This window comes from Gobio gobio (genome assembly GCF_949357685.1).
Source record: "Gobio gobio genome assembly, chromosome: 19".
Taxonomy (NCBI): Eukaryota; Metazoa; Chordata; class Actinopteri; order Cypriniformes; family Gobionidae; genus Gobio; species Gobio gobio.
In genome coordinates, this window is record NC_137112.1 from 32,341,499 (window position 1) to 32,359,872 (window position 18,374).

Below are 18,374 nucleotides of genomic sequence, written 5' to 3' on the forward strand. Positions count from 1 at the left end.
ACCTCAAAAGGCAGCACATATCATGTTACTAAAGATTCAAATAATTCTTTAGAAACTGAAAGGCTGCTACTGCCTCCTTGTGGTAGAAGAATTTGGTAACAGATACTGTAGGTTGCATAACAAATAGTTACATTTGGTGTAAAGGATGTTGAAGATTTATGCTCTGAAATGCATGGTTGTAGTCGAAATAAATTGCGATAAATACAGCAACGAGGCCAAATAAAAATGAACAAGAGTACTATTTACATTGGTTTGATTATTTATTTTACATTTAAAAAAAACAAATACCGCTCAGACTGAATCTAAGCAGAAACCATGTCTGTATAAAACAAACAAGCAAACAAACAAAACAAACTTCATTTTATAATGTCATTGGCGAATTTGTTTTAAATTCCATACTATGAGGCATTATGGCAGTGAAATAGCGGTGTTTGTACCACACAAAGTTCGGGTAAACTTGGATGGGCTTTTAATACAGCCTTCACATCCTCAAAATGTAAATAACACAGCATTAATTAGAAATAAGCAAAGCTAGTCCCATGCGTTCACTGCGTGTGAAAAGCTCCTTCGCCCTCTGGTGGCTGAGGACAACAGAATTCCTTTTCAAAGAGTCCGCTATGGCTGCGCTTAGATAATACACAACAGAGACTGAATCCACTTTGTTACGGGAAACAACGCAGTATTAAGAAAAGCAGAGGACAATAACCCTAAAATCCCACATAACAGAAGTGCTCTGGAAAATTTCACTGAACACTGCCAATAATACAGATGACCTTTCTGCAAAATAAAGCACGATTTAAAGCATGGCAGACATTGCTTTCAAAACACTTTTTTAGTCCCATAAATGTCATCTCACCTGGCAGCTCTATGGAAAATAAGAAATAAATCCACTAATAAGTGTTCCTTAACCTTCATAAAACACGAACATGTGCGTGTAGATGACAGGAAAACTGAGTTAGAAGGGAAGGCAGAGGGCTGAACAGATAGAGCACAAATAGTCCTCAATCATACATCATATCTGTTCAGGACAGGTATAGAAAAAAAAAAAAAAAAAGAAGGAACAAGAAGGAGGTGAGCATCGTAAGCAACCAAAGGAAGGCCTAATTGGCCTAATTACACTTTTCTATTGTACCTCCTCTACATCAAACGTTTTTCTAATACTTCACAATCTGGAATATAATTGGTTCTTCTTATAGCACAGGAATGACTTGCAACTGTTGACTGGTCATTCTATTAGACACCATCTGCAAAAAAATAAAGTTTATAAATAAATAAATATTCCCATATAATCAGTTTAAAGCACCTGTCCAAAGAACCTTTCACCAGGTCAACTTGCGTGATGCTTTCGTTAAGTGCCTGAAATCTGCAAGGGGAAAATTCTTCTAAAATAAAGTAAAACCAAAGTTGGTCAAGTACATTGAAAGGCCTTTTAAATGTGCTATTAAAAACTGACTGGACTGATTTGAATAGTTTATGCATATCTTCCCACTAAGGCAGTAGCATATCATGGTGGCAAAGCCGCGCCTTCACCTGACAGAAAGCAGATGCAAAGAGATCACTTTCTTTAGCCAAGTTACGCTAACAAAACAATGGCGAACCATCAATATGAGGCCAATTTCTTTAAATTACATTCTGTACATTAATTATACTGGATTTGTACTATACAATAAAATTATTATAGATATTATTATAGATACATTGTACAATGTTTTCATTTTAGTCCAGCAACCGTTTGTCAAATTTCTTCCGTATGTGTACAAGGATTTTTTTTTTAAGTATCAAGTGAGTGTGTGTTTAATACATGCATGCCTTTGAGATGTTTTGGTTATGCTATGAAGGTTTTGATGACCTTCTGTATAACCTGGCCACAGCCTGGGCAAGGAGCGTGAAATTTGTGTAGCTTGCGGGCACAGGGGAAACAGGTGATCAGGTGAGCTGTGCGGCCGTGGATGATGTTGCCGTTTCGCGGCCGCATTCGGCACAGCTTGCAGGGTTCTAGCATGGCCTCTGGTTGGCATTCTGTTTCCATGTCCAGCGTGTCCTGGCTGTCACCCTCGGAGCTCTCCTGTAAGTGGTGTTGAAGCTGGGAAGGACCCTTTCCTTTTGACGATGAAGCAGATGATGGGGGGATGTTTCTAGAGACGTGGTGCGAGGGGAGGACGACTGGGTCAGACACAGTCCTAAGGCAGTCAGGCATGTCGATTCCATCATCCTCCTCGTCTTCCTCCCTTTCAGGACGTGAACTGCAGATGGGGATGTCTGGAACAGAGATGGAGTGTACGAGACGAGGACAATCCTTGTACCAGTCTTTCCGCAGAGCCCAGCAGCGCATGCAGTACCGTTGAAGAGGGGTGTTAAACTTGCGGCACTCTGAGCACTGCCATGCATCCTGCCAAAAGATAAGTTCATTTGAATACGATATGCCTTTTATGTATGTATAACTACTTTAGAAACATGATAAACTTAAATGTAATCAAACAATACTTTTAATATAGCATATTAGGGATGCCTCAATTCTCAATATAATATTGAACCGTTCGGTACGGCATTCACGGTTCAATACGCGCTTGAGAATTGCATTTTTTGGGGTTTTGCATTTAATTAATTATTTTTTTAATAATTTCTGAAGGATCAGGTATATAATCTGGTGAGAATAAAATAACAATGATCACTAATAAAGAGCACAATTTTACTGATGATATGTCTACCTGTGTGGAGATCTCAGTATCAGTGTCATCACTTAAACACTGAGAGTCATCATCCTGTTCATCTTGCATCTGAGAATGAAAATGAAACCCATTTTAAGTAGCTGGTTATGAGTCCAACTCATCTTAAAAGGGTACTTCAGCGCTGGGAAGATGAATGTGTATTTAAACGGGGTCATTTATGTAGTAGAAATGTGAAATTATTTTTGAATTTGGTGCCTTCTAGACTGAGAAAAGACAGAAAATGTATTTTGGTCTCATGTGGATGAAAGACAACAACTCCCAGAATGCACTTGCTTCGCTGCCCTACGAGGCCAGTCCCAAAGCCACGGCTACTTGCCCACCATTACACCGCCCCCACCGTCGTTTTGATCTTCAGAATACAATAATTTCGTTCAGTTAGAGAATAAACACTACAATTAAAAACTGTACGTGTCTTTTCAATAACGTGTGAGAGAGCCGAACGAAAGGCACGGCACAGACGCAGCAGGAGTCAGATTTCATTCATCACGAGAAGAGCTTAGCAGAACTGAGGTAAGCGCCAGTCATTCACGGCGCGTGTACAGTCTGGCACGTTTTCAGATCGCATATGGAAGCTTAACTTTCATAGGAATTCATTGAGAAGTTGAAACACTCACTTTGCTCCGTACCGCTCCGTTATTAACGCCCGATCCGTTAAAACATGCGGAACTAGCTCCTTCTACTGGCTGTAGTCTTTAGCCTCTGGCCAAAAAATCCTCTGATGACGCAAAATGACGATATTTGCGTCATCTGAGGATTTTTTTCAGAAATAAAATGCATAATTCTCTTGTCTCAGGGGGACATGAGGGGGGAAAGTACCATATTTTGAATATACTACCGGGTTTCTACTGATACAAAGTTTAATGCTAAATTTGCTAAAAGTACCCCTTTAAAATGATACAGTAAGCGAAGGGGGGAAAAGCAAGTAACATTACCTTCCTGTCATCTTTACTGTCTTTCCCGGTCTCCTCTTCTTCATGTGGAGACTCTGCATCACTTCCCTGCTCCAGCACCGCCTCCTTCATCTCAACACTCACTTGCTCGCTTTCGGCCTCATTTAGGAACCAAAGATCATCGGTGGTGTCAGAAACGATGGCCGTGTCCTCGTCCTGTCCGGGAGAGAGCTGTTCCTTCAGTCTAGTTGTGTGACAGTCTTACTACACTGACTTGACTACTATAAGACTATTGAGATTTTTTGAAAAAGTTCTTCATGAATAAGAAAATAACCATATGAATTATATTCTGGGGAGCTTGCCCTCTTACTTGATTGGTGTGAATATCAGTCGAGCCGTTGCTTCGGCGAGTGTAATTACTTCTCAGGTTACCCAGAAACCACCAGGGCAACCCAGAAAGGTCCCACTCTTCCAGAGTCACGTCCAGCTTTGGCCGTTTGCAAGCAGACCTGGGTAAGCCGTCTAAGGAGTCTGTAAGGATAGAGAGGTGTCTGATCATTAATTACATATTACAATTGCAAAAATGAGCAATGATAGTATTAATGAGTGCAGTGTTTGTTGGTTCATGCTGACCTTCATCAGGATCGCGTGGCCTGCGCTGTGAGCAGCTCTGTGTTGCGCCAGTGCTGGTACTGCCAGCAATCAGAGCCTGTCCAGAGCTAATCGACACACTGGACACCTACACCGTAAGGAAAAGGCCAAATCAGCACAAAGTAATGAAAAGACACTCGGTAGGACGGCAGTTCCTTCACAGCAGGTGCCCGTGGGTGTGGCGACAAAAGGCCACATCCTCACAAGTAGAGGGAGGGGAAAATGGGAAGTTTCGAAAAAAAAGTTTGGAGATATTAAACACCACTGCTGCTGTCATGTTTTGTAATGTAACATGGAAACGTAGTGGCACAAAACAAATAGAAATCTGGTACATAAATTATATCACACCATTAATACGTAATATCGAAGAAAAAGAAAAAGCCAATCCAAAAATCATAAAACCTTTTAAAGTTCATTTTATTAGCATAAATCATACAACACCATTCTATTTAAAGTCCTGTGAATTGCACAAAATGCATGACGGTACTAGGAACCTCATCCCAGACTGCTTTTCCCAACCCCAGCTAACTTCATTCTGCCAACACACAACCGTAAGGTGTTAAATGTGGATGGGTGTATGACAGAAGGGTGAAGAGGGCCAGTGAACTGAGAAGAAAGCTGCAGTCCTACCGAAAGAAGCAGCGACGCAGAGAAGGAAACTCTGAGCGACAAAACAGAGACAAGTACTCTGTCCCCCAGCAGCCAGGCCCATACTGGTGGCTTCTCCGGAAGGACCACCAGGCCAGGCCGGCCGTGGGGAAGTACAGAGACGGTGCCACTCTGTACAGATACGGTTGGTGGAGACAGCTGCCACCCTCCCCTTCATGGCAAACAGGCTATTGATCACGATGCAATTCTTCACACAAAAATGCATTGTAGCAAAACATTGAGCAACTACAGTGGAAAAAAATGTGAAAGATTGGGAAGACAATCACTGACATAGAAGTAACTGGTCCATTAGAGCATAATTAAAAAAGGGAAAAGCTGACAACAAATGTAGAAGGTCGCTGTGAGTACTGTTTTTTTATTTATTTTTTAAATAAAGCAATAATTTAATAACCTTAATCATATATATTTTTTTAATCTAAAAAAAAAATACATCTGGTACCCAAAATGCCCTGTACAATGCACTTTTATTTAAAAGCAAAGCCTTTCATTTAAAAGCAAAGCTCAAATAACAATCAAATTATATTAATCACAAAAAGATTACGTTTGATTTTCTGATCAATTGTTTGCCATGAAGGAGTAAAAGACACTGTTTCTCCTATGCACCATGCTTTAATTTTACCTGACCAGGATCTTCACTTGGAGACTCATTAGAATCCTTGCCGACAGAAAGATTCTTTGCTGCATCTGTATTTCAAATGAGACACAGTAACAAAACAAAACAAAAGAAAAAAAAAAACCCTGCCCTTTATTCACCAAGCACACATCAATCACACTTGGCCCTAACTTAATGCCTCCAAAAAAGCAAAATTGTGAAGTAAGGTTTGCACTGTTTTTTTATTATTATTATTATTTAATATATTTTTTAATTTAAGTTAAGTTTCTTAAGTTCCTGTATGAATATTGCATCAAAGTAGACTAACCTGATAATACAATGACAAAGTTGAAACCATAAATTGTAAAAAAAAACAAAAAAAACAAAATGTGTACATACCCACTGTAGCATAAACACTCAGACAAACACACATACCTCAAAATGAAAGGTGGGGAAATGAAATGAAAGCAAGAGAGTGAAAGTGCTAAAAGACAGCGTAACAGTCTGACACATTTTATTTCTCCAGATCATTCAAAATAAATTCAACAACAAGAAGGATGGACTTACCCGAATTATTCAAAACAAACAAATTCCTCTTCAACATCTCATACACAGGGCTACGAAAAGCAGAAAAGAAAGACGTAAATACCTAAAATATGCTGATTTCTCGAAATAACACAAAAGGTAAGAGATTGAGTGCTGCATCGGCCAGAGCAATCCAGCTGGTATATGTGGTAAGTGGTATATCAAGGTTTTCAGAGTTGGTTGTTCATTAACCCCTTTAATTAACAATTAAATGTACAGTAACCGATTTCTGGGAAACACTGTTGAAAGTGGATTGGACTGATCACCACAGTAGGGGACGTATACACTCATGATGGGGGAGGTGAGAGAGTGAGCAAGAGGGAGATTTGAAACAAGTCTGTAGAAAGAGAGATGGCTGAGCAGGGCTCCAGATTAACATTTGAGAGCAGTGGCACCAGCTGGAGGAAATTTAAATTTAACTCAAAGTTAATTTAATCATAAAATTACTATTGTTTTGTTAATAAGTGCAGTTACTAATAATATTACATGTTTGTTTATTGGAAATTTAACAGTGAAGCACTGAGCTTAAATTGATATGCAGATAAAATTAACTTTTGTTAACAACAGTAATATGCAAAAACCTCATTTTATAGGGAAACTCTTATTGAATGTACTATTGTTCTTCTATCATACTGAACTGAACTCTCCATACGCACAGCTTCTGCGCCGCCACCGCACTGCTTGCGCATGCAGTGTGAAACCGGCGTAATCCGTCAAATAAGTGCTTCTCTGCCACCACCTACTGGTTATTGTGGTAATTTCATGTTTTTGCCACAAAGTGGCCTTTAACCTATTCGTTTTACAAATCATCACATTAAAAATAATATTAAAATTGATAATCTTTAGAGCTTTGAAGTGCTGGAAAAAGTGTGAAGCCCATGAATTTCACTCTCAAAAGGCTGTACGAACCCTGAGATGAATAATGTAAAAACATTTGACTACTTCTTCCACAATATCATGTGGTGGTTACTAAATTAAATCCATGGTGAATGTTTATGAATAGTGGACTGAAACCCCTGAACTTCGTTCATGCAACAATGTTTCTCCTGGTTTCCACATCAGCGCGGTTTGATCTGATATCTATGGTTTATAACAAAGAATTCTGCGCCGAACGCTTCCCACTAGATCTTGCAAGTAGCAATGTTATTAATTCTGTGGTGAATTCTAGGGATGCACGATATATCGGCAACATATCGTTATCGGCAGATAAATGATTATTTTTGATGTTATCGTTATCGGTCCAATAAGAAAATTTGACCGATATAGTCAAGCCGATAGATAATGTATTATTTCCTTCAGCTGAGACGGACGCGCTGTCCACCATGATGGGTTTGAATTGCTCTAAATATGTTTGGAATCACTTCGAAAAGGAAAATACAGTTATGTGCAACATGTGCAGCGCAAGTCTTCTATAATCTACATAAAATGATAATGAGAATAGAATAGGCTGTAAAAGAGCGTTGTGTTTCAGCGCGTTTGTTGAGGGAAGAGCGCGCCCACGGAGTTACACCTTCATGACGAGCACAGTCAAGTTCGCTTGTGCATTCACAGCCTTTTGTGCCATTGTAAGTTGTAATATTATATTTATTATTATTCTGTGTATGTAATATCATATAGGATGCGTTTGGTTGAGTTAATAAACGATGCAGTAAAGCACTTCATTGTACCGGTCTTTAGCTTCAGCGCGCACCCACGGAGTTACACCTTCATGACGAGCACAGTCAAGTTTGCTTGTGCATTCACAGCCTTTTGTGCCATTGTAAGTTGTAATATTATATTTATTATTTTGTGTATATAATCCCATATAGGATGCGTTTGGTTGAGTTAATTAACGATGCAGTAAAGCATTTCATTGTACCGGCGCGCGCATTTCAAACAGAAATGCACAGCATTAATAACTACTGGGACTGTCCTATACATAACACTGCAATGAGAATATTTCTGTTATAAAACGTAGTGAATTCTCTGGGTTTAGTTGTTTTTCAGCGCGCTGTTGTGGGAAGCGTCAACAACGCATTCTGACCAGCACAGTCAAGTTCGCTTGTGCATTCGCGTCATTTTAAGCATATGTAAGTCGTAATATTACGTTTTTGTAGTATAAACATCTGATTAAAGTCATATAGGATGTGTTTCGTTAAGTCATATAGGATGTGTTTCGTTAAGTCAATAACCCGCAGTGCTTCACTGTACCGGTGATCATCTTAAGTTTCAGCACGCTCTCAAACAGGGGAAGAGCATCCACAGGAGTTATAACCCTTCACCTATGCGTGATTTTGTGCTAATATAAGTTGTAATATTATATTTATTTTGTATAAATATCTGATTGTTCTCATATATGATGCGTTTAGTTGTTAATTAAACTTCTAAGCGCTTCAGTTTATGGTTGTTCGTTCATTCTCTCCAGCTTCAGCGCGCTCTCAAACAGCAACATTATTCCTAATAGACTAGACTAATATTACAGATGTTTACTATTACTGTAATATTAAACATATTTTTTTTTTCAAAAACACAGAAGCATTATTTTTTATAATTAGCACTTTTATTGTTCTCGTATCATTTCCATCAACAATATGGTTTGATTAAAACCATTTCTTTATCGTCTGTGCGGAGGTTATTTCATGCACTTGCATTCTGATTCTTTATTATGCAGCCTAAGTAATGCTGTTCAATTACTTGTTTGCATTATTTAGGTATATTATTTTTATTTTTTAGACAATATAATTTTTGGTAACATTTTACAAATAAGGTCTCATTTTATTAATGCATTAACTATCATGAACAAACAGAGAGCAATAACCTTTGTTTCTTTTAGTAATAAAATGTTTGTTTTGTAACGGTCCATTCACAGTTCATACCTAATGTTAAAAGACACAACTTTGGGTCTGAATATGTTGAGATTAACATGAACTAAAATTAATAAATCCTGTTGACGTATTGTTCATTCATTGTTGGTTAACTAATACTAACAAAAATTAAACCTTATTGTAAAGTGTTAAAAAAAAAAATTTTGGCCATAGGAGTGTAAAATTAATTTGAAAAGGTAAGGAATCTCACACTGGTTCAAATAGGCTACTGTAGTGTATAGGTTTGATTTATGTTGAAGTGTTTGGGACATGGCTTTTAATGGTGAGCCTTTTGTTTTTGTAATCAGGCTCTCAGAGTTTATTAAAATTTGTATTTAGATTTATCGGCCAATATATCGGTTATCGGCTTTCAAATATTAAGAATTATCGGTTATCGGTATCGGCCAAAATGTTCATATCGGTGCATCCCTAGTGAATTCAAAAGCTTTCTCACTGGATCTCCAAGCACTGTGTAGTAGCGGTGTCATGTGATCGAGACCAGCCCCATGTATGAGCTCGCACTGCGCTGTCTATTGCTGTGAGCTGATAAACGGATCACGCAGCAGTTTAAACGAGTAACGCGGTTCCGTTCCGCTTTCATTTCATTTGTCAATTGCTGTTTCTCATGTAACAGAAATGGCAGATCTTATCAGTCTCTAACAAACTTTAGTCGCACCAGCAGGAAAAAAGGTCATAGTCTGGAGCCCTGCTGAGAGACATTACAAAAGAGAAAAGGTCAGAGAAATATCACTGGAAATAGAAGGGTTATGATCAGAGCGAGAAGGCCTGAAAACAGACGCAGAGGTTGCGTTGCTTCTGCTCCATATGTGAGTAACATTGGTTTTGCTATGTTTCACATAACTAAGATATGCTATTGTTGTAATGTTAGTTACAGTAACAGGACAGTTTGTGTCATTGTTTGGGTTAGGGTTAGAAACCAAACTGTTAAAACCAAACTGCTGTGGTCTGTAAATATATCTAAATACAATTCAGATGTGTGTGTGTATGTTTTGTCCCACATGTAATCTCTCTTACCCTTAATCGTCCCTCAAGTAGCCCTTTTCCCTCTCTTTCTCATGATTGTTCCATGTTGCATTTGTGCTCTAGTATTTGTCCTTCATTTATGTATGGAATTTTTTCAGATTTATGCCAGTTTTGTAGATTTTATTTGGCAGTTTCAATAAAAATGCTCTCTGTTGCAGTCACACACATGTGTGTGTTTGTATGAGACAGAAAGTTCGTTCCACTTTGTGTTTATGCTCTAGGACCAGATCTTGATATAAATGTAGACATTTTCAGATTTATACTGGATTTGGTTGATTTTTTTTTTACAAAGTGAAAAAAAAGAGCATTTTTTACATTTTCCCATTCATTGCCAAAATCTAAAAAATGCTCCAGACACCTGTGTTTGTGTGTGTGAACATGCTTGTTCCATATTGCATTTGTGCTCTAGTATTAGTCCTTCATTTATGTATGAAAATCTTTCAGATTTATGCCAGTTTTGTTGATTTTATTTGCCAATTTCAATAAAAAATACTCTCTGTTGCAGTCACACACATGTGTGTTTGTTTGTGTGTGTGTGTGTGTGTGTGTATGAGATAGAAAGTTCGTTCTACTTTGTGTTTATACTCTAGGACCAGACCTTGATATAAATGTAGACATTTACAGATTTATACTGGCTTTAGTTCTTTTTTTTTTTTACAAAAAAAGTGAAAAAAAAATTTACACTTTCCCATTTATTTTCAATGTGGGGTCAATTTGACCCCGAGGGACTTAAACGGTAATTTTTTTTTTACACACCTTTAGAACAACCAAATCAAGCCCAGATTTTTTTGTGCATGTTTAGATAGATTATTTAGGAAAAGTCACAGAGTCTCATGGCCCTGAGATGAAGGGAACACTTTTTAAAAATGGAGGAAAAGTCCAGTGGGGTCAGCTGGACCCCAAGGGCCGATTAAGGGTTAAATATTAAGTAACAAATTTATATTGGCCATCAGAAAACTGGCTATCTAGGTCAGCCATCGATGTCAAGTGAGAGCGAGCCGACTCAATTTTCTCTTCCATTTAAATTTCCTTATTGGTAGCTATGAGCTCACCTGGGGTTCTTAACGGAAAAGCTCCCCACTTCCAGTAGCTCTCCGAGTGGGTCATCTTGACAATGGACGATGTGTTGTTTCTGTTTGTCATAAAGCTGCTTCATCATGATGTACTGACCCAGGTAGTGCATGACCTAATCAAAAACACTGCTATTATTAAATGTACCTTATCAAGCAGTTCAAACTCTTAGCTACAGCGTGTGTCAATCCGCAGAGGTCAGTTTGTACACACTCCTCACCTCCTTCAGGGTAAACACCTCCTCCTGAGCACCTGCTACTCTCAGGATCTGCAGTAGAGGAGCTCTGGGGTGGACCTGCAGGAAAAAAGCTGTATCTTTAACCCTAAGATGAAGCCTATTGTATCGTATTTGATACATTCATTTCTAAGGCCATCATTTATAAATGATCAACATGATCAAAGCTGGTTGCACACAATCTACTACATGCCCTCTGATTGACAGTTCATACTGTTTTGTAAAAGGCCTTTTATAGTATAATTGTAAAAATGTGGTTGTAGTACACGTGTCTTTTTGCTGTAAAATCATTAATGAGCTTTATAAAATAAACAACTTGTGTTTTTATTTCAACTTATTGGACTGAAGCAACTACGGGTAACACTTTACAATAAGGTTTCATATGTTAACATTAGTTGACCACAATAGTTAGCAATAGCATGAACTAAGAATGAACAATAATTCTGCGGCATTTATAAATCGGTCAATCTGTTAATCTCAGCATTTACTAATACATTTTTAAGATCAAAAATTTTATTTGTTCAAATTAGTTAATACACTGTGAAGTGCAAACTAACATGAACATCTTTAAAACTAACATTAACAAAGGTTAATAAATGCTGTAAAAAAAATATATTGCTCATTGTTAGTTCATGTTAGTTAAAGCTGCAGTCCGTAAGTTTTGCCTCTTTGTTGCCATCTCTGTTTGAAACCTGCAATTTCAGTTATTTGTGGAATTATCATCTTTATGTGGGTTGTGCATCTGCGGGTCCTAAGCGCAAATTAATCTAATGTTTTGTGGAGAATGTGTGGCTGTCAGTCACCGCACCGGTGTGGATACTGTACTTCAGAATCACAGAGATAAGAATTTTAATCTAAAAATTAGCCTGGATGCCAGCCGAACTTAGCCCCGCTCACAACATTTGAGGTCAGGAGCTACTATGCTCGAACAAGAGCTGTTTGGACCAATCAAATTGTCAAGGTGGGCTTTATACGATGATGGACAGATGATCAAAAGTAACGCAATCATCCACATCACCAAAGAACTCTTGGGTTGAATTTGTTTACTAAACGGAGAACTTGTTCGTATATGCATTAACTTTTACTATTTCTCTCAAAAAATGATGCTCGTGTTGGCAAGTACTCCGTGTATCCTTAAATTCTTTTTACAACACCAGCCATGATCGTTTACACTCATCATCATCTTCTACTTCTATCAGCGTGAATGCAGTTGAGTTCTGTTAACAACTATGTGTCGCCCTGATTGGTTGTAGGTCTATCCAATTGAGTGCAAAGGCATTTTCTTTCCTGGTTTGGTTGAAACACACCACATAATCACAGCCCAATGGAGCAGTATCAGAATCATATTCTGACTAGAATCTGAGTGTGACGACATCAGGCTATCGGAAAATCTCATCTGAACAAGTAAGTAACATGTCTATTAGCATTCCTTGTAGATTTCAATTTCCACACAGTCTAATCTTTCGCTTTTGACTAAGGGTGAATCTACAGTTGTCACTGATGATTGTCGTTTGGACCTTTCTGGATTAAAATCCGCCATCAAAATGATAAATTGAATTATTCCAGTTGCTGTCACAATTTCCCACGGAAATTCACCAGTACCACTCAGAATATAACATTATTACAAGCTTACCGTTGTGAATTGGGCCAATGGCTGATTATGTACTTGCTCACAAATTGATTTTGGATCATTTTTAACCAAAAAAAAGTTACGGACTGCAGCTTTAATGCATTACATAATGTTAACAAATTAAACCCTACTATAAAGTGTTACTGGTAGGTTTACTTGATTATCTATACACTCTCATTTTTTGTCTCATTTAACTCTTAATGGTCAGAAAACTGTTTCTATGTGCTTCTCCATACGAATATAGGGTAAACACTCAAGCCACTATTAGTGGCGACTGTATTGTCCCAAAGTATAAAACATCATTTGGTCGGTCTGCTTTTTTGGCAAAGGGGCCAAAACTCTGGAATGCTTTACCTACTAATTTAAAACTAGAGACTAACAGCAATGCTTTTTACAGAGCACTTAAACAATGGTTAAAAACAAAACAACAGTGCTCGAATGAATAGCCTCACACTGGGTAATATTGTCTGATCATGTTGTTTTTGCTTTATAGTCTTTGTATGAAAATAATTGGGAATATATTGGGGTGTTTTTTTCTCTTTTTGTAACTTTATGGCATTTCTGTTCTTTTTTCTTTTACTATTATTATTGTCATTATAATTTTGTTAGCCTTATTCTTTTTTTCTTATTATTATTATTTCAGCATTGTTATTATTATTATTATTTTTACCCCATCTAAAAAAGCCTCCCGTGGATAGGTGTTGAAAATTAGCATGTGTGCTAATACACTTGAGCAAATGCATATGGTTTCGTCCAATGTAATTGTTATGTCCATGTCAAATAAATCTAATAAATTAATTAATTTTAAGAAAAATAATCATGTTAAAATGTAAATCAAATATGATACAACAGGCTTGTAAGGAACATTTATTAATCTCTGAATTATCATTGTATTGCATTATATATTTTGCATCCCAGAAATTGAAACAATTTATTCTTTATGAGACATATTATTGGAAGATAGAGTGAAAACCTGCTTATTTATAAGCATGTTGTGCAAGTAGTCTGTTATACTGTGTCCTATTGCTTTTTTCAGTTTGTGCCTTACCTACCTATCTATCTATATCTATAAAGATAATTAGAGTGAATATAGAGTGAATGTGCATATTTGTTGCTCACCTGAGTCCCTTCCCCTGGAAGAGTTCGGCATGAAGAACTTGACCCAGTCAACTGAGATGATGACGGCGATGACAATGAGGTCATGATTGAATCAATAACTGTAAGGAAACAAATTGATATTCAATTTATACCACCATTGGGCTGTGTCTCAAATCCTAGGGAGCTGTCTATCTAGACAGCATTTTTAGGAATCGTATGTTGACAGCTCAATAGAAATGCAATACATGTACAATACAATACAATACATGCAGTGCACTCAAGCACCTGTTAGCAATGTTTAAAAAAGAAAATACAAAACTACTGTATTTTCATGAGGGCGTCACAATATGTAGTCGTCAGCTAACGACATAAAAACTAACATTTCTATGTCATTTCACGCGCAAAGAAACAAGATTGAGACTAAAATGACTGTACTTACCATTATCTTAGTTCTGGCATGTGGATAATACGATAAGTTGTGATAGTTGGCCGAATATGTTTCAATTATCCGTGGCTGAAACGAAGATGCTAGGCTAACGTGCGCACGCTATTAGCCCGCGACATTCAGAAGCATAAGAGCCGTTAACATTTAAACTAGACCTCGCGTGATAATGCTGGTATAGTACTCACACTCACCGTGTTATCTGTGAACGATTACATGGTTTCCAGATTTTAAAGAATAAGATTTTGTGTAAAGAAATGGAGAGGTGTGTGTGTTTTTGTTAAGAACAGTTGCAGTCAGTTGAAGTTGACGTGGTGCTTGTCGTCAGCACGTCACGATTGCCAGACCTCACGCGCAGCTCCCTGTTGCTAAATTCACAAAGTTATTGATTTTGCCTAATGGCGGCGCTATAAGGACCCTTGTGTATGTTTTACCGCATTCCTCCCATCGGGGCTCATCTTCAGATATGAATAGAAGTTTACTCCCAGCTTCTGGGACCTGGGCCCGTATTCATAAAGAATCTTAATGCAAAGAGTAGCTCCTAGTGACAAAATTCCAAGAAAATTCTTAGAAATGTGGGCGTTTACTCTTAAAATTAGCTAAAAAATCCTAGTAAAGAAAAAAGTACTTCAGAAAGCATCTTAACCCTTAAAAGAGGTCTTAAGGCCAAATTTGTTAAGAGCACGGACGAGGACTTTTAAGAGGCTTAAGAGTTTCTTTAGCAGTGGCGAAAATGGCAGAAAGACGAAGAGGGAGAAGAAATGTGTTGCAGACAATGGATAACAGTGACTTAATAAGACGATATAGATTAGATCGTGCAGGGATCATGTTTGTTGCATTAAATCCAACTTTCAAACCACCAATTAAATAGACATGCCAGCAATCAGTGTAATTGGAAAGAGTGGAACAATATTTATAATTCTAAGCCAATCAAATACCTTATAGGAAATTAACAGCATGGTAAATAATAAAAGGATTTATATACACTGAAAAAAATAATTTGTTGAATTTACTAAAAAATGTTATCGTAAGTGGTCGCAATCAATTTATTTGATCTCAATTTAAACAAAAACACATGCAATTCCCATAAAACCAATTAATTTCTTTAAATAAAAATAAAAAAACTAAATTTAAATTATTTAAACGAGCACAAATTAATTATGCTTAATACAATTTTTCAGTGTACATATATATATAATGTGTGTGTGTGTATGTGTGTGTGTGTGAGTGAGAGAGAACGGTAAAATAGGACAATTTGCACTTGTAAATTCAAAGTGAAGGCTTAGAATAGACCCTAAAGCGCTCCTTTTTCCCCTTTTTGGACAACCAACCAATCACAGTCTTCAAAAGACTGTGTCATACATAGCAACGGGGTCAGCCCCGCCTCTTCACTAAGATAAAAGTTTTTGTATTTTCCTTGCTCAGAGTTGCTCTCAGATCGGTCCCGAATAGCTCTTAAGCTAAGACGTAAAAGTTTTTAAGCTAAATTAGGAGTTTTCTGAGAGGACTCTTAGAATTTTTATGAATACGGGCCCTGGTCATTATCTAGTGGTCACTTCATTATATTTTAGTGAATTTCTCTGACACCATACATGTCATACATGCACAGAGCACATTCAGGGCTTTTCAGAGGTACCAAATGTTCGGAGGTTTCACCAGGACAACAAATTCTCCTTGGTCTTTAAAAACGACGATATTAGTGATCCAAAATGTTATGGGGTTTTTAATCAAAATATGACTTTTTGTTACAAAAAATTGCAATAGTTTCATACATGTCCACCGTAGCATTTTGGGAGATACAGCAGTACACAGCAAGTGCATAGGAAAATAAATGATATATCAATATTCATATAAAATATTAGATATTATTATGAAAATGTTGCCAATTATTATTACTCCCATACAATTGCCCCAAGAACACATATGCAAATAAGATACAGTGTATAGATATATTGTTTTGAATGGGACTATGGCCATTTTACCCACATATTGCATAAAATAAATGGTATAACAATTAATTATGTTATCTTTCTTTACATAGTTGAGAATCATCTTTAGACAAAGTAGACATGTAATTTCATGTAGCCTAATTTAATTTTTTTTAACAACTGAGTACCGCTGTCCACTACAGTGGACATTGCATAAAATATGAATAAAATATTGTTTAAAAAATCAATTTGTTTCTTATGCTGTGATGACATCAAAAAGTACTAAATTCACGAAACTTTTATTTTTCTCTGGGTCTCAGATACATTGATTAAAAAAAAGGGTTTTCCCCTTTAAATTTAATATAAACATAATTGTATTTATTCTGTAGGCTATATTTTATAATGTTCTGTTAATGCCTATTAATGTGTTTCTGTCATGGCTCTACAGACACCACAGTGAATGTAACCCAAGTAAACATGTAGCCTACTCGCTAAAAGACAAAATGTATAGCTAATATTGATTTGGTTTGTTTAAATTGATTCCATATTTGACTTAATTTGGCAATGTGTGGTTTTATATTATAATAAAAATAAATGGTCCTTGAATGTCAAGTCAAGAGGAAAATACTAACACAATATCTGCTAAATTCAAAAAAGTTAATATTATAATATAGGCTAATATATATATATATTAGGTATAGGTATTATAGCCTATGGAGGACCAAATTACTCAAAATAATTAAATAAATAATGAATTTAATAAAACAACAATTAAATATACCAGTTTATTCTGAAATAATTAATTAAATAATGTTATAATTAACTAATTCATTGAATTAATTATTAATTAATTAAATAAATAAATGAATCTATTTATTTTGTAAAATTACATGAAAACACAAAATATATTGTTTAATATATTTCTCAATTACCTCTTCCACACACACACTTTTGTTATGCTTAAATCTATTTTTTCATTATTAAATGTGCTTTTTCAAAAAGCCGTTTTTCATAATAATATGCTGCATTTACGAATGACGCCTATTTGACGAATCATGCATTTCCAAAGCACGATTTTCCCAAATAAATTTTTCATAATAATAGAGGACATTTCACAAATTTTCCAATCAACAGGCAGTGGGCGGTATTTGCGCTGATTGGTTTGAGGTTTGAAGTTGAAGATTCGACAGACATGACAAATCGATCTTTGTGTGGTGTGGTGACATCACGGAACGCCAAGGGTGCTTCTCATTTCTTATTTGTGCCTGAAAATGTAGTTTGACTTTATTGAATTTTCTAAAAACCTGAAAACTATGAGAACTGTGGCTGTGTTTAACTACTTGGCACTTAATCTGGACTGAAAGATTGTTGGACTCACCGGTTTTCCAGGGATTGTTCTCTTTTTTGAGCGTTTGTCCCGGAAAATTTATATTCTTTCCCGGGACACAAATTGTCCCGTTTTTTTGTGAAAATGTACTTCGAAAGTAGAATTTCCTGGCTTCAAATTAAACCGTTTCCTTATACTGTTACTGTGTTTTCTTCATGGTTGTGTACATCCAATCCTATGTCCGTAAACGGGTAAACAAACAGTGGATTGGCCAATGCCAGGCGTTTACTTTTATTTGATTGGAAGCTCAATTTATCGCCTATAGCAACTGCCTGTGCTGTCGGTAGGTCGCACGCATCCATCCACGCACATGCAGGATAAAACAGTGTTCAGTTGCAAGCTAGCTTTTTTTAAAACATTATATTACTCAGTTTTGTGAAATGGGGGAAGAGACGGACGAGGAGGATAACACAACAAAATCGGATGAGCCACCACCAGTGTCAAAGAAAAAACTATTTACAACCTACAAATATAGGTAAGAGAGGCAATAAGGAGTCCTACAACTGTTAACATAGTATATTTGCAAATATGGGTTGATCACAAATCAAAGGTGGCAACCCTACTCTGGCATATTGTTTTA

The 18,374-nt window shown here is 36.8% G+C and overlaps 1 protein-coding gene across 4 annotated transcripts; it reads right to left on the reverse strand.

The window, feature by feature from the left end:
• Positions 1–237: 237 nt before the first annotated feature.
• Positions 238–14,965, reverse strand: mdm4 (MDM4 regulator of p53). 4 transcript variants are annotated; one of them, XM_079844181.1, is made up of 11 exons: positions 14,477–14,965; positions 14,059–14,156; positions 11,295–11,369; positions 11,056–11,189; positions 6,099–6,148; positions 5,559–5,623; positions 4,253–4,358; positions 3,990–4,150; positions 3,662–3,835; positions 2,709–2,777; positions 238–2,389 (listed from the first exon to the last, which is right to left on the reverse strand). In XM_079844181.1, the coding sequence occupies exons 2-11, from the start codon at positions 14,140–14,142 to the stop codon at positions 1,826–1,828; spliced, it is 1,482 nt and encodes a 493-aa protein (XP_079700307.1). In that variant the 5' UTR covers positions 14,143–14,156; positions 14,477–14,965; the 3' UTR covers positions 238–1,825. The 4 variants fall into 4 exon arrangements, with proteins under 4 accessions (XP_079700307.1, XP_079700306.1, XP_079700308.1 ...); XM_079844180.1 differs by having other exon boundaries at positions 3,662–3,850; positions 14,674–14,866; XM_079844182.1 differs by having other exon boundaries at positions 14,674–14,824.
• Between the last annotated feature and the right edge of the window lie 3,409 nt (positions 14,966–18,374).

What these genes read in the sequence shown, in the direction of transcription:
- mdm4 (XM_079844180.1), bottom strand. Translation starts at nt 14,142, where the DNA reads ATGACCTCATTGTCATCGCCGTCATCATCTCAGTTGACTGGGTCAAGT. An exon ending in TTTTCCGTTAAGAACCCCAG is followed by an intron (nt 6,149 to 11,055) that starts GTGAGCTCATAG and finishes TGCTTTTCGTAG; the next exon opens with CCCTGTGTATGAGATGTTGA. An exon ending in ATACTGAGATCTCCACACAG is followed by an intron (nt 2,390 to 2,708) that starts GTAGACATATCA and finishes ATCTTTTGGCAG; the next exon opens with GATGCATGGCAGTGCTCAGA.